This window comes from Lynx rufus, unplaced genomic scaffold, assembly GCF_022079265.1.
Source record: "Lynx rufus isolate CCGP_SWC_20201006 ecotype Redwood Valley unplaced genomic scaffold, mLynRuf1.p SCAF_3, whole genome shotgun sequence".
Lineage (NCBI taxonomy): Eukaryota > Metazoa > Chordata > Mammalia > Carnivora > Felidae > Lynx > Lynx rufus.
The window spans coordinates 103339276-103355957 of record NW_025814845.1 but is presented as its reverse complement, the minus strand read 5'-3'; the positions used below and the strand labels follow the sequence as shown (position 1 = coordinate 103355957).

Sequence of the window (16682 nt, the reverse complement as noted above, 5' to 3'; positions counted from 1 at the left end):
ATGAAGTACAATTCTTATTAAAATCATTATATACACTATGTTATAGGCATATTTAGCAATTTAACATAGGTTGTATCAATTAAACCTTATAATAAACTACTTTCTAGTTATTATTACCCCAATTGTAATGAAGAAGATGCTGAAATTGAGAGAGATAGTACACCTTGCCTGAATCACAAAGAAAATTATGACAGAACCAGAATTCAAACTGAGATAGATTCAAAGTAAAAGTTTTTTTTCATTTTATTATACAGATTAATAACTAAGTTTTGGTTTGCAAATGAAATAATTTTGGCAATCAATATTATTCTTTTCAAATTTGACTTTGCTTACACACTAAAAATTCAGTATACTCTGAACTTGCAAGTAAGCTATGCTAAGGTCTGAATCATACTCTGCCACATAGCTGTGTGATCCTGAGCAAATTATTTAACCACACTGAGTTTGGGTTTACTGTAAGTAAAATCAAAATAACATGCAAGGTTTTGAGATGATAAAGAAAAGTGATGTATAAAAATGGGTTAAGGTCTGTAAAACCTGTTATACTGCATGACACAGATGGATATAGATATAGATATAGATATAGATATAGATATAGATATAGATATAGATATGGATATATATATATATACATATATATATATATAAATTTCCTTCCTCTTCACAATATCCCCCACCCCTTGACTACATAGACATACAAAAATAATTTAAATTCTCAGAATCCCCTGGTTGAAAACAAGCACTCTTGTCTACATGGTTACATTCTTTCTCTACCATGATTTTTGACTTAGAATATTCCAAAGTACAAATCCTCTCATGGAGAACTTGTGGGCTGTGCCTGCTCATCCCAGATCACCCTGAGCTGCAACCTAACTCTTGCAATCACATCCTGCTTCCCACCCAGGGATGACTTCTCTGTGACACACATTCTGTGCACAGGTTTTATAGTGACTGATGCCTTAGCCAACTAGATTTCTGGTCCTGGTTTCTCCTTCCCCACTTCACTTTTACAAAGGCTATGTTTTCACGCATGCATAGAACTGACCACACATTTCCAGTACTAACTGGAGAAGGAAGCTAAGACTGGGGTGTTTTAGCAATAAAACCTTGGTTGTAAATATCTGACTACCAGTGTCTACTCATTTTTTTTCTCTCTTCTATCCAAGTGACTGTTGAAATACTGGATTGATATGAGCAATGTAGCATATACTGTTTTTCATTATTTCTATGGTAGTCCACTATGCTGCTAACTCAGTGAGGATGCCAGGTTCTCACTGATACTCCTTTTGGAGCTCTGTGGGGCTTCATCAAATGCCTATTATGGCTACTTACAAAACCTAGACGACTAATGAAGAACTCTGGACCCACTTTATTACCCACTATGGCCAGTTAGAACCATTGAATGTTTTAAAGCTGAAAGTGCTTGAAATGCCTCATGGCTCAATTGGTAGAGTATCAAATTACCCTCAAAAGTGATGGCTAAGTGGGCAGGGAAACATTTGGTCTTATAGGAATAGAGCCCTGTTTGTATTGTGCTCAAGCCTTTATCAATTAGATATTTATACACAAATTTCACAAAGTGATATATCTGCTATAAATTATATAGATACAATTGGAGTGCCAAGAATTCATAAATTCTTCAATAAATGTTTAATTTCATGGTAGACGAATATACTTTTATTTATTTATATTGTGAAGAAATTCTTCATAACCAGACAAGGCGTACCTGAATCTGTAGCTGTGATCATCAAGACAAAGTGTTCCTTTGTCTCGCGGTCCAAACTCTGTGTTACTCGAAGTTCTCCGCTAGCCGAGAGAGTAAAAGCATTGTCTTCATTACCACCAAATAGAACATATGAGAGTTTGCTATTAGGACCTTGATCATCATCTCTTGCCACCACCTGTAGGGGAGAATAATACATGCCAGGAATGTGAATAAATCTAGACACAATGTCTACCACAAAATAAAATGTATCATTAAAAATAATGAGGTAGAGGCATCTGGGTAGTCAGTTAATAGTCTGACTCTTGATTTTGGCTCAGGTCATGATCTCACAGTAGTGGGATCGGGCCCTTCATCAGGCTCCCCGCTGACAGCTTGGAGCCTGCTTGGGATTCTCCCATTTCCTCTGTCTCTGCCCCTCCCCTGCTCACACACTCTCTCTCTCTCAAAATAAATAAATAAACTTAAATAAAATGAGATAAAGTCATATGTACCAATATTAAAAGGTTCCTGAGACACATCTTTAAGTTTCGAGTAAAAAGTAAAAATGGTACAGAGTAGTAGGTATTATTTGTGTAAAACTATATATAAAATCAACTTACAGTATTTTTGGAAAGCTTCACAAAAATTTTTAACAAAAGTTCCATCCAGGTAAGGAGGCGAGCGAGTAGAATTTTTGTAACCAAGTTTTCAAACATTTACATCATTTTATTTTCTCACTATGTTTAGATATTACTGTTATAGTGAAACAATTCAAAATACACAAATACATAAAAGTGTGCAACATGAGTATCCACAAAAGAACATAATTGTAATGTGATATTTTAATCTATGAGGAGGAAATCAGTAAGTTCTTGGGTATAGTTTTCATAAACCTTTCCTTTTCGAGATTTCCTGTATCTGCAGGTAAGCATTTATGGAGACAATGAGGAAGAGAGTGGGTGAAGCATGAACACTGTAGAAGAGGGTTGACATTTATTTATTTTTGAAAAAGTTTTCATGTTTATTTATTTTTGAGAGAGAGACAGGGCACAAGCAGGGGAGGAGCAGACAGAGAGGGAGACACAGAACCCAAAACAGCTGTGCTGTACAGTACAGAGCCCTACGTGGGGCTCAAACCCATGAACCACGAGATCACAACCTGAGCTCAAACCAGACACTCACCTGACTGAGCCACCCAGGCGCCCCGAGTGTTGACTTTTAAATTAGATGTCTTATAGTGAACATAGCATTTATTTTATTTAAATACACTGACCTGAAGAATTGTTCTGGGCAGTGTCCCTAAATTCTCAGGGACATTCACAGAATATGGAGATAGCTCAAACATGGGAACAAAATCATTAATATCCAGTAGAACAATGCTGACAGTGGAGGTGTCAGTTCTGGGGTTACTTCCCCGATCTGTTGCCTGAACAGTTAGTGAGTAAGTAGGAGTTTTTTCTCTATCCAAAGGCTTAGCCACAGTGATGGCACCTGTGACAGAGTCGATGCGAAATTCCTGATTGGCATTACCATCAACAATGCCATAGCGAACCTGTCCATTTGTACCTTCATCTCCATCTGCTGCGTATACTTGTATTATATCTGTTCCAGTAAGTGTGTTCTCATTAATCTCCACTTTATACAAGGCCTGCACAAAAACAGGGTTGTTGTCATTGATATCAAGCACCATAACTACAACTTCTGTAGATGAAGAGAGAGCTGGTTGACCTTTGTCTGTAGCCACCACTGTTAGAGTGTAATTAGAAACCTCTTCTCTATCCAGTTCTCCAGTGAGCCTCACTTCACCATCAATGGTCCCAATACTGAACTTGTTTCCCAAAGGGTTCAGCAGGGTGTATTCAATATAGCTGTTTGGGCCACTGTCTGGGTCAGTTGCTTGAGCTTTGAAAACAATAGTATCAATAGGTGTGTTTTCTGGAATGTATGTCAATTTAGGGGAAAGAAATGTTGGTGGGTTATCATTTACATCCAACAAAATAATGGAGACATGGGCAGTGCTTGTGAATCTGGAGGCTGGAAGTTGTGGCAGGTCATGTGCTTGAACAACCAGGTTGTAGAAGGACTGACTTTCCCGATCCAAACTTTTAAGGACTTTCAGTACACCATTCTGGTCCACTGTAAACTGACCGAGGCTATCACCTGAAGCAATGCTATAAGCCAATTGGGAGTTGATGCCTGAAATGGAAGGGAAAACATTAAATTTTCTTGAATGTGTGCTGATTACAGACCAAGTAATACCAAACATTCTGGCATAAAACTTTGCATATTTGATATATGATGCCCCAAACACAACTTTGGATGATTTAGCCACAGTTAATTGTTTTGTAAGTAATGCATACACATAATTCCTTGTCTGTCAACTTTTGTTCTGAAAAGATGTTTACAATCTGGTGAACAAATGATCTATATAATGCCTACAATTTACTACGATGTTGAAATGTTAAATTACAAAATTAGAAAGGAGAAAAATATTCCGGAGAGCGAATATTTTTCTATATACTTTCTTATTTCTATCAAATGGTTCCTGAGGGTTCAACATTAACAGTGCCACAGTCTATACTATTAGCCAAACATTTAGAACTTCAGTAATTTATTGAGGTTGACACCAATTTTCAGAGAAGGGTAATAAAATTTTCTGATGTATGGCATTAGTCATGTTTTAAGCCTACTTTTACATTTCTTGTCAGAACCAATAAATACTTTTTAATTCTTATTAAGCATCTGGCTCATGCCCTTTGTGAAAATAATTCTCTCTCGGATTTTATTATGTACACTTAATGTGTTTTAAAAGTATTCTTTGAAGGAAATGTTAGCAGTAAAGTTACACATAAAAGGCTGCAAATATAAATGCTCACACTATATTATTGGGCTATATTTAGATACTATTTTATATATTTTTCTTACAACATGTGTCACTTCTTAATTATAAAAAAATAATATATAATTTCCTATTTCAGAAAATGACTGCAGAGAATATTCTCACAAAAATGATGTGGGGAATGGATTGGCCAATTTTTTTAGTAAATAATTTGAAAGTAAATAACAGAAAAGCAGTGAAGACAAAAAGAAATCAGATTTCTTGCCCCAGATTTATGTTTTCTTCACTTGTGCATAATGCTATGCACATTTTTATATCTCTTCCTAAAGATGTTGGGACACTGTAGGATATTCTAAGTATTGTTAAGAAACATTTCATGTATTTAGATAATTCATTCTCAACAAGGATTTTATACTCTCGGATTTTATGCTAGGGGAAATCTGTTGAGTTATGTTAACTGCTGACAAATAGTTCCTATTTTTCTGAAGTTAATTTAAACTGTTTAGGCATCAGGGGTGCTTGGCTGGCTCATTCACTAGAGCATGTGACTCTTAAGCTCAGGGTTGGTTCAAGCCCCATGTTGGGTTTAGAGATTACTTAAAAAAATAAAAAACAAAAAACAAAAAACAAAAAACAAACTATTCAGGTGTCAGAAATGATATCTAGTCTGTCCCAAGAGTCTTCTAAAGCAATTTGATCACTCTTTTTCTCTTTTTTTTTTTTCTTGAAAAATATTCTTTCTTAGAAGCCTATTACTACTTGAGTTAGCGCTTTTTTTTTTTAACTTTTTTTCAACGTTTATTTATTTTTGAGAGACAGAGACAGAGTCTGAGCAGGGGAGGGGCAGAGAGAGAAAGAGACACAGAATCTGAAGCAGGATCCAGGCTCTGAGCTGTCAGCACAGAGCCTGATGTGGGACTTGAACTCGCAAACCATGAGATCATGACCTGAGCCAAGGTCAGACCCTTAACCGACTGAGCCACCCGGGCGCCCCTACTTAAGTTAGCGTTTAACGTTTTTTGAAACTTGTCATGTTCCTTGTGAAGGCAAGTTTTAGTTGAGTAATGGTATTTTCTTTTCTACCAGCTAAGGATTGCCTGCTCTTTAAAAAAAAAAAAATGTTAGAATTACTCTTTCCCTGTGATTTTATGGTCTCTATCTAATGTCCTTTGTCTATATGTTGCTATACAGAAGAAATTTTTATGAAAATAACTTTCAGACACTGACTTATTCATAAAAATCTCCAGGATTGAATAGATCTTTGAAAAGGTAGATTTTCCTCCTCATTGTGAGTTGTGGCTTTTAATATTTATAGTTTATTTAAAACAGGGGCGCCTGGGTGGCGCAGTCGGTTAAGCGTCCGACTTCAGCCAGGTCACGATCTCGCGGTCCGGGAGTTCGAGCCCCGCGTCGGGCTCTGGGCTGATGGCTCAGAGCCTGGAGCCTGTTTCCAATATTGTGTCTCCCTCTCTCTCTGCCCCTCCCCCGTTCATGCTCTGTCTCTCTATGTCCCAAAAATAAATAAACGTTGAAAAAAAAAAAAAAAAAAAAGAAGTGAACAACCAGTGTAAAGTTCAGAATAATTAGGACTCTGAAGATCCGGAAAAATATGAATAAATAAAGCTAATGGGAGTCAAAGGTCAATTTACCAGGAGGAGATAAAGAGAATTTTAAGATCTGGATTGAACAAGGTCAACAGTCTACTTCAACCTTTGACTTTAAATTCAAAGGATGGGGGACAAAAGTTCCATCAACTGGTGCAAAAAATTTTCCTTCAATTGGTTCAATATATAGAGATTTTATATATATAATATTTTATATATTTCTTATTTCAGAAAATATATACACCTATATATCCCTAAAAAGACATTTAATTTAAAAGATGTATATTATATATTTTTAATATACTTGTAAGTCATTTTTTACCAAGGAAATTTTCTGCATTTTTTATGGCTAAACCCATCAGTAAATATTGAATTCCTATTCTTTGAGGCACAAATTCAGACACAATTATTACTGAGAAAAAGTTATGAAAACATCTGGATAAAATAATACCAACAAACAGAGATATAAAATTTAGCTCTGTGAAAGCATATAAAATCTTTCATGCCCAAGATCAAAAGAAATTAGAAAAACTGACAAAATTACACATGGCTACAAAGTGATGGCCTAGCATTTCTACATAAATCAATTGGAATTCAAGCAATTAAATCAAGGATCTGAACACTCTGGTCCACCATGTTTGCCACTTCCTTGAGTAAACAACTACATTTCAGAGGCAAAAAGAGAATGTGATACCAAGACTTTATAGCCTCCTTGTAAACAGCAGAACAGCCTCTTTTTTTAAGGAAAAAAAGTATGGTGAGGCAGTTGGGTGGGGTAAGTAGTAAGTATTAAACTTTAACAAGAATTACAAAAAAAGAAAAATTTGATTTTATATTGAGGTTCATAATGACAAATATTGATATTAGATAATAACATTAAGAGGAACTCATGATAACAATCATCTTTGAGAAAATAAACATAAAAATACTTTTGCACAAAAGTACTGCACAACATACTTTGCACAAATACTGCACCACTATCTGAAAAATAGCTCTCATCTCAGGAACTTCATGAATCCTTCCCGTTGCAATTACAGGCCACAAGAGCCACCCAAATATTACCTTACTATAAAGAAAAGGACTTTTCCTTTCTGACAATTCTAAATGACTCTGGGCATGTGCTCTACAGCTAGAAAATAGATGTGGATAGAGAGAAGCTCAAAATTCTCCCTAACGATTTGTAGTTTCCTAAAAAAAATACAGAGCTCATATCATTTGTCTCTCTCTGTCCTTTGCATCAAATACTCAAATCACGAAACAGTACATGCATTATTTTAAAATTCTGTAATTTACCCATAAGCAATGGGACTTGAGTTTAGTGGGATTTTATAGCCCATCAGGTCTTTAAACTTAAAACTGTTCATATTTCTAGCCATTTGTGTTCAATGTTCTGAAAGTGGTTTAGGCGCATGATTCTTTCTGGCAGTTTTATTGTGCATGTGTGGTTGTATTGAGTCTTTGTTTCTGTTTTTGTTTTTTTCAGTCTCGAGAATTATTTAGTTCCAGGAAATATAGCACGTAACATAGGTATATAGTTCTGTGATGAAATGTGTGTATTTATTCACAATCCCTAAACATGATTTAATTAGGCTACAATGAACTACCATTTGTCAACTTATCATACAGCTGTAAGGCACAGAACTGTTTCAGATAGCATTCAGCTTTATGAAGCGATTTCAAAAAAGGTCATCAAGTCAATGGAATATGAAACTTCTTTAATTTGAATGCCTGCAATTGTACCAAGCATATACAGGTGAACTTATTCAGTAATAATTACCATTGCTCTATTCTCAAAACAGTCTATGACTCCCAATATTTTGAAAAATCATATGCACTTATTTCTAGAATAACATAATAACTACCAAAGCCAGTTTATTTGCATTAAGTTCGGTTTATAACATTTTGCCTCAATATAATACTTTTTAAACTATACACAGGGAAGCCTTGAGATTAATACATATACTATTTGTATTGTAAAAATAGTAAAATATTTGACCTATTTTTACTAAATAATTCTGTAACCTAAAATTTTAGGTTAAACTCTGGAGAATCAGAAAATATTAACTTTATTTTTATATAAAATTTCCTCAAATGACAATACTCTCCCATCAGGAACCTTTTGATCACAGATTTAGATGAATTTGTTTTGTATTTTATTTTATTTTATTTTATTTTATTTTATTTTATTTTAAAGTTTATTTATTTTGGGAAGAGAGAGAGAACAAGTGGAGGAGAGGCAAGGAGAGAGACAGAGGGAGAGAGAGAATCCCAAGAAGGCTCCACGCTCAGCATGGAGCCTCAGGTGGGCTTGAACTCACAAACAGCAAGACCATAACCTGAGCTAAATTCAGATGCTTAACTGAGTCACCCAGGTACCCCGAATTTGTTATTTTTTAAAAAAAATGTCTAAATAATACTGTCTGTGAAATACTTTGAGAACTATTTAGTGTGATTGAGTTGGTAATTTTAAACAAAGAAGGTTACCCTGGTTCAGTCTTATCATTATCCTTGAAATTCAGAAAGAATAGGAACCATGTCCTATATTTTAGGCCAAAATACAGGAAATTACAGTGATAAAAACATTCAAAACTAAAACAATGGAAAAATGTAGCTTGAAACTTTTACTCAACACAATTAAAGGAAAAGAAATGCATGAAGAGTAACTTGAAGTCAATGGTTAATATATGGCTGTGAATAATATATTGCTTTAGGAATATTCCAACAGGCTTTCACAAAGAAAGTTTCTTATTTGCTCTTGTTCAGTTCTCTGTATTTGAAGGTATGAGGAAAAATAAAATTTAATCCAGAGGAACACACAGTCCTGTGAAGCAACGGTCACTCTCTAGTGCATAATAAATAAATCACAAAGAAACATAGCAAAAAAATTCTTCACTACAGAAAAGTCAGGACCAGTCATAAGGACAAATAAGATATTGATATTCAGAGAGCAGGTAAACTAATGAAAGTTATAATACAGACATCAACTTCCAAAATTGGGATTAAGCTCAATTGTATATAAATGCCAGTTGGAGCCAATCACAGAGCTGGGCTGGTGTAAATGAAATAGAGTGAGCAATGTTCCTAGGCCAAGACTAGTTACATGCTAAATATGCCACGAATATTGGTTATTATTAGCTATAGTAGTAGTACTAGAATTACAGATACTTCTTTTTTAGATATATACCTGCGACCAATATTAACTGTGCTTGTATATAAAAGGGGAAAACTTCAAAATGCACTTAATGAACTCTAAAGAAAGTATTTCCAATTTTGTGAATTGAAACATATATAAAATAATGTGCTTTTTCCCTATCATATCTTTCTCAGTGACACTTCTAGACAATTCTGAAAGGAAACTAAGTATAGAGGAGAATGTTGAGATACAATGGTATTCCGAAATTACATTAATCATCCAAGTCAGTAAGAACCAGGAAATTCTAAATTAAGGTTGATATGCCTATGTTGTTAGGCATATCCTCAGGCTCGAGACCTATTTCCTCTTGAAAGTTCTGTCCCTTGTTTTCTCAAGAGATAGGACATCTAACTCATCCAATAAAAGGGGAAACAAGGTATTAACTTTCCAAACATATCAGTTAAAGACTGATAATATGCACAATGTTATCTCTAGTGCTATATTATATAATATGTGTATTTACAAAACAGGTTTTAGAATAAAGGCCAGGAGAGTTATATTTTAAAAGAAAGTTTGCCAAATGATTTTGCAATAAATAAAATTAAACACATGTAAAGTCTAGAGTTAAGGTGAAATCTCAACTTGATTATATAGCATAAGTTAAAGAGATCTGGAATCATCTTTTCAGTCAAAGCATGAAAGCTTGCTAAAAGATTATTAGAAGCTTTCTGTTGGAAATATATAACTAATTATGCATTCTTTTTTTTTTATTTTTTTTAAAATTTTTTTTTTCAACGTTTATTTATTTTTGGGACAGAGAGAGGCAGAGCACGAACGGGGGAGGGGCAGAGAGAGAGGGAGACACAGAATCGGAAACAGGCTCCAGGCTCTGAGCCATCAGCCCAGAGCCCGACGCGGGGCTCGAACTCCCGGACCGCGAGATCGTGACCTGGCTGAAGTCGGACGCTTAACCGACTGCGCCACCCAGGCGCCCCACTAATTATGCATTCTTAAGTATTTTTTTAAATGTTGGTTTTCCTTTTGCTTCCAAATTTTATCCTTTATATGTTAAAGTTATAAATGTAGACAAATATTTTTACTAATCTGACAGAAGCCTAGTAAAAAATTGTTTTATGACTTCTACATTATTAAACTACAATACTGTAAAAAAGGAAGATAAAGAGGTTTTTTTTTTTTCATGTTTATTTATTTTTGAGAGTGAGAGAGAGAGAGACAGAGCGTGAGCAAGGGAGGGGCAGAGAGAGAAGGAAACACAGAATCCGAAGCAGGCTCCAAGCTCCGAGCTGTCAGCACAGAGCCCAACGTGGAGTTCGAACTCACAAACTGCCAGATCATGACCTGAGCCTAAGTCGGATGCTTAACCAACCAAGCCACCCAGGTGCCCCAGAAGACAAAGTTTTTGAAATGATAACAATGCATGCTGTGTAACTGTTACAAGAATTTAACTTATAAAGTACTCAGATTTTTAATCCTCTATAATTAAATCATAAATCTATTCCTTTTTGGACCTATATTAAAAAAAATTGTGACAGCTGAACACAGTAAATAAATATAATATAAATCTGAGGTCATATTTAGTAAAATTTTAAGTGTATAAAATAAAGTACATACCATCATCTGCGTCGGTAACATTAAACACAAGAACAGTAGATCCTAGAGGTAGATTCTCCATTAAAGATGTGCTATATGAATTTAAGCTGAAAATAGGTGGGTTATCATTTACGTCTAGTACATTAAAATACACCCTAATGGTAGTAAATTGTCCCCCACCATCTTCAGCTCGAACAGTGAGGATATAATATTGCTGTGCTTCATAATCTAATGCTCGAGTCAAATTAAAGACTCCAGTAACTGGATTCAGGAAAAATATGCCATCTTCATCATCTTCATTCACAATATATGTAATTTCTCCATTCACACCAGAGTCATCATCTGTAGCTAAAATAGCTGCTACCAATGAACCTATCAAAAAATAAATTAATGGTCTAAAATTAATGAGATAAGGTATTACTCAGAGACTATATGCAGACACCAACAAATGTTATTATTACAGTAAAACATTTTAACCAGAGAATCACTATGAAAATAGAGTGACCTCAACATTCTGCAGATTTCTACATTAATGCTGATACCAACCTTCCCAAATATTAATGAAATATATAGCATATTAAATACTCAGGAAATTCTATGTTGCAGTGTAAATGTTCTGGAGAAATAATACTACTTCTGACATTATTTTTCTGCTTGGCACTAACAATTCATGAACATATTGGTGACTGCAATGACTTCTATTGGGGCCCATTGCTAGTATCAGGAAGGTGTGGGTCCCAAGCAATAATTCAGACTTATGCTCAGGGGATATCACTTGATAGCTCATGTGGTCATTGCTGTAATTAAGGCAGAAATAAACGTGATGGTAATTTCATGAAGGACGTGCACAACTCATGTTGGGGAGGGAAGAGAAAACTGCAGTGAGAAGTAGTCTATAAATATTTAATTTCTTTGTCAAATGAGTTTCTGTAACATATGCCTTGTTACGCAAAATCATTCCAAATGTAATTCAGAATAAAATTTCAATTTTAGATAAGAATTTCCAATAATTGAAATGAAGCGTACACACACTGAAAATATGGATATTTAGTACTCAAACTCAACAATCACAACATAATATGTTCAAAGAGGCAAGGTGACAATTCAGGATTGAGATTCCACTAATACTTATTGAGTACCTGCGATTTCCCAAGCCCCGTGTTAGCACACTATGATATATTCTCCAAATTAACCTTTACTCTAATTCCAACAGGAATTATTATTTCCATTTTATGGAACTTGAAATTAAGGCTAAGAGATATGAATTAACTTTCCCTGGGCCACACAGGTTTTAAGTGTTAGAGGCAGTATTCACAGGTTTTCATGTGTTTTTCTTTGTGCTTTGTACACATAGCACTATAAGTATATTAGGCACTTTTACAGTATCCATTTATTTTAATTTTTGTAATCAATTTAAAATATGTTAAAAATAAAGATGCAGTCCTGTCCTGCAAATGCATTTCTAAAGTACATTAATTCAGAATGGATGCAGGGGTAGCAAAGTACAACATATTAAATGACCAGTTTCTTAGAGGTCAGCATGTAGAAATATTAACACATAAAATGTTTAAGTGGGATGTAAAATATCACAGAGTATAAAGTGGAAAAATAGTATCAAAACGGTCATTGACAGAAAATTAACAACTCATCACAACTACTTTCAGAAACAGAAATATTTGTAATTAGTAATTAGATGAATTGCTAACTTCATTTGTTCTCCAACGTCTAGGAATTCACTTGGGAACTATATCAAAGAAGGTTAATTAAAATACTAAAATAGCTAGCACATATATTTTTATACCTAGTAGTATACAATAAAAACTAGTTACTTAAGAGCAGTCATTACATATCCCATAATTTTAGTCAAAAGTGACCTTGGCAAAATACACTTAAGGGTGTGCCGCTTACCTGGGGTTGTGTCTTCTGGGATGTCAAAAGAGTACACAGGTCTGGAGAACTTGGGTGTGTGGTCATTCACATCACTGACAGTGATGTTAATTCTCATATCTGAGGACTGAAGGCCATCATCTGCCCGAACCAGCAAGGAATATTTGGAACGGCGTTCCCTGTCCAACCGCTTGGTTGCTATCAGATCTCCAGATTCGGGGTCAATGCGGAAACTGTCATCAGCTCCACTAATGATAGTGTATGTGACCAGAGCATTCGCACCCTAAGAAAAAGACCCATATCTGAACGTGTTAGAAGTAGAAAAGTAAGAGCACCATTCTTTATGTTGAATATGTATTTGACAAAGTGAGGCTTTGGGCTTTCCTTTATAAGATATTAAAAGATTTCAAAAGATAACCACCCAAAGTAGTATATTACATAGTCTTTCAACACCTATCCATTAAATAACAGAAAATATCAGCCATCAGTATAAGATATATATCTTTTAACTCATAAAATATACACATAGAAAAAAGTCAAGTTGTTGCTACAGAAAATACAAATGACACTACTACTAATCGCATGACCAGAGGATCTGCTATAGGCTTGCTCTGTGCCAGGCACTGTGACAGCATTATGTATGCATTATCTCACTTCAGTTCACGACTCCATGAGGTGCCATTTCACAAATGAAGACAGTGGGTTCTGAGATTCTAGGTAACTTACAGAGTCACACTGCATCAGTTAGCATGGATTTCAAATCCAACTCTGCCTGACTCTGAGTTCATGATCATTCTGATTCAGTATGAGAAAGTAATTAAATGAGGCAAGTACTAAATGGGGGAGGCTTTAAATAACCACTGTAAGAACCAAGTTGATTTCTTTAAGGAAGATAATAATGGAGAATGTGTATGGACTGAACTGGGGTTTGTAGAATGGCTTCCTTCTTTTTGTTTGTTTATTTGTTTATTTTTTTTTTTTTGTAAAGCAAAGTCTAAGGGAATATTTGAGTTTAAGCAAAAGTGCAGAAGAAAGGAAAATGATGTGTTTGGCTTACTCATTGTTAAACAGTTTGTTAGAGGAAAGAGTTTAAATGAAAAATAGAAGGTCAAACCAAACTCTTGGTTTGGTTATGGGTATATTTTGGAGAACCTCAACTGCAACACAAATTGGTTTGAATTTTATGGCCAAGAAAACACTAATCTTGGCTTAATTGGAAGCAATCTTTCAAGGCTGTTGATAATGTAGGAGGGACTAGAGTGGGAAGAGGCCAGAGAAGGGAAAGAGTGAGGAGAGTTTGGACCCAAAGGACTGGGGCTTCATTTCCTCAAGGTGAAACCTTCTACAATCTATATGGTTTGAAGTTCCAAGTCCATGTTCTGTAAAATGAGAGCGGGTGATTTCTTGTGTTCTCTTAGACCTTTGAGCTGTGACCCTCAAAACACGAAATCTAAACTAGAAAGTTAGTAGGGGACATGAAAAGGTTGAGAAAAACGGTACATTCATTCAGTGTTCACTAAGTGCTAAACACTGCCCTAAGCGCATCACTTGATGGGCACTCACTGAGTTTAAAGGGCAGGTTTCAAGAAAGATTAGATATTAGCAAAGTCAAAAATAAAGAAGTTTAGAAGAATTAAAATTAAAGAACCCATGTGGACTTGATGATGGGGAATGCCGACCTCCTAGTATTTTAAAATATATTCTACATATATGATTTCAAAACATATTTGGTAATACAGTATTTTAAAACATATATTAAATACAAACTTGACAGTACAATATTGAAATTACAAGCAGTTTGATTTAGATATTTCTTAATTATATTATAATTAAAATACTACATTGAATATTATATACGACACTGGATGAGATTTGATGTTTTTGGGGTTGAATCTCTGCTCCACCTTGGTCCTTATACTTAGCCCCAATGAGCTGATGTTTCTTTACTTGGACAATCAGAATAATAACATTACCTGCCACATAGGGCTACTGTGAAGATTAAATGAGTTAATACATGTAAAACACCTAGAATGATCCTTCAGAAAGCATGTAACAGTGATAGCTGTTATCTTTATTCCTGTTTTTATATAATGGATTAAGTTCATTTGATGACTGAGATTCCTGTAAATGAATACTTTAAATGAAAATACAACTGAGTTGCTATATATTGCAGGGAAAAAATATGTTTTCTCATTTCCTATAATACATATATGTTAAGTTTTGACACTGACTTATAGTGTCGGAATTGTTGACTTCAAACAATTACTTTTTTACTTAAATATACTTACATAAAATAAATATCTTTTTTACAATTATTAAGCTCTAGAAATTTATTTATCAAAATATCCGGGATAAGAACTCCCAAGAAGGATATCGGGAAAACCTGAAATTTAGGATTTGTAGACTAGAAGTCTGGCATGCTGGGAGACCACAGCACCCACGGTTTCCATACATCTTTTCCTCCACAGATTAGATGTGTTTTATCCTTCATTACCAAATACATAAGGGTATGACTTCTATAAGCCAAAGACAAAAATACTCTTTGAAAATACATGTTCAGTGGGATTGGCTATATTTTTCTACTGCATTCTTCAAGCCAATCTTAAAATTTAGTAAAGTGAATGCCTCAAAGCACGTTTTAGTTTGGTAACAGAATAGCTGAGTTTAACACAAAACCACATGTATCTTGTATATTCAGGTGTACATGGAGTATCTAACGTATTTATTATAATTATATGGTTTAACAAAAACATTCAAATAAGAATTTTAGACTTCTAATCTGACCACATTCTGTACTATTTATTCTGTTTCACTAAGAGTTCCATTATTCTAGTAAAGCAATCCAGGTATGAAAACAGCTACATTCAATTCTTACCTATTAAAATGGTAAGTGTTTGGAAATTAGGGGAAAGCAAAGAAAAAAAAAACAACTTAAAGCTATTACACAAATGGTTTGAAATTTAGATATGTCCTGTCTATATAGTGACAGTCATAATTAATACTCCTAAAGTTAAGATAATTCTTATGAACAGAAACAAAGGCATCAAAATATGTTGATACAACAATCTTTTTATATTCAAAATCAGCTGATGCAGTGAATTAATAGCTCTAGTGAATGTCTGAAAATGTCTGGCCAAGAGTAATGACTTAATTAGGTCTTTTGAAAAGTCTATTTATTTAATATCTAAAATATGCAGTATCAGCAATACCACAAGAAACAAATATCGTATTTCAGTTGCTGTGCAGTGGAAATAATGCTAGTTGAAAACATGCTACTCTCCTGAGGAACCACAGAGACAAAAGCACGTGGAAGGAATTCTAAAAGTAAATAGCTATAAATTGCAAATGCATTTTACAACCTTAAGTAGTATTTTCAAAAACAAGTATGGTACTCTGAAACAAAGCTTGAGTATCCTGGCCCATTACAAGCATAATAATTCTGTTTATAAAAGGAAACAAGAGACTGACAAAGTCATGTGCTTCTGAAAGATGTGTATCTTGGTCCAACATATGTTTCAAATGATATTTAAATTAAGTTCAACATGTACATGTTGCTTCCTAAAACTGATTCCTTTACCCAGGCATTATTCTCCAGTGCCCGACTAGAGTTTCTCTAACATACTAATACTTAGATGTTTGATTTAGTCATTAAGGAATTGTGTATAAATAATAATTTATTGACACATAGTTTGCTAATAACTTACATAATATTAGTGTTTTAAATAATTCTATTGATCTTTTAAAACCAATCCACTGGATAATTGTGCAACAATTTAATGCTGACTGCAAAGCTAACTAAAAGAAATCCCTTGCATTCAATATTGAATTCTATTCATACTAGAGGAAGAAAAAAACAGCCATGATTTGGTGAGAGAAAACACTTCAAATATATATATATATATA

The 16682-nt window shown here is 34.4% G+C and overlaps 1 protein-coding gene across 2 annotated transcripts in view; it reads right to left on the bottom strand.

Moving 5' to 3' along the window:
• The window catches only part of FAT4 (FAT atypical cadherin 4), a 173051-nt gene that overhangs the window by 69089 nt on the left and 87280 nt on the right, over window positions 1-16682 (bottom strand). For both annotated transcript variants that reach the window (XM_047092173.1, XM_047092174.1), the window contains exons 3-6: window positions 12801-13062; window positions 10914-11264; window positions 2979-3901; window positions 1727-1901 (exon numbers count right to left, since the gene is read on the bottom strand). In XM_047092173.1, coding sequence (XP_046948129.1) covers window positions 1727-1901; window positions 2979-3901; window positions 10914-11264; window positions 12801-13062 — 1711 coding nt within the window. The remainder of the gene's footprint in view (window positions 1-1726; window positions 1902-2978; window positions 3902-10913; window positions 11265-12800; window positions 13063-16682) is intronic.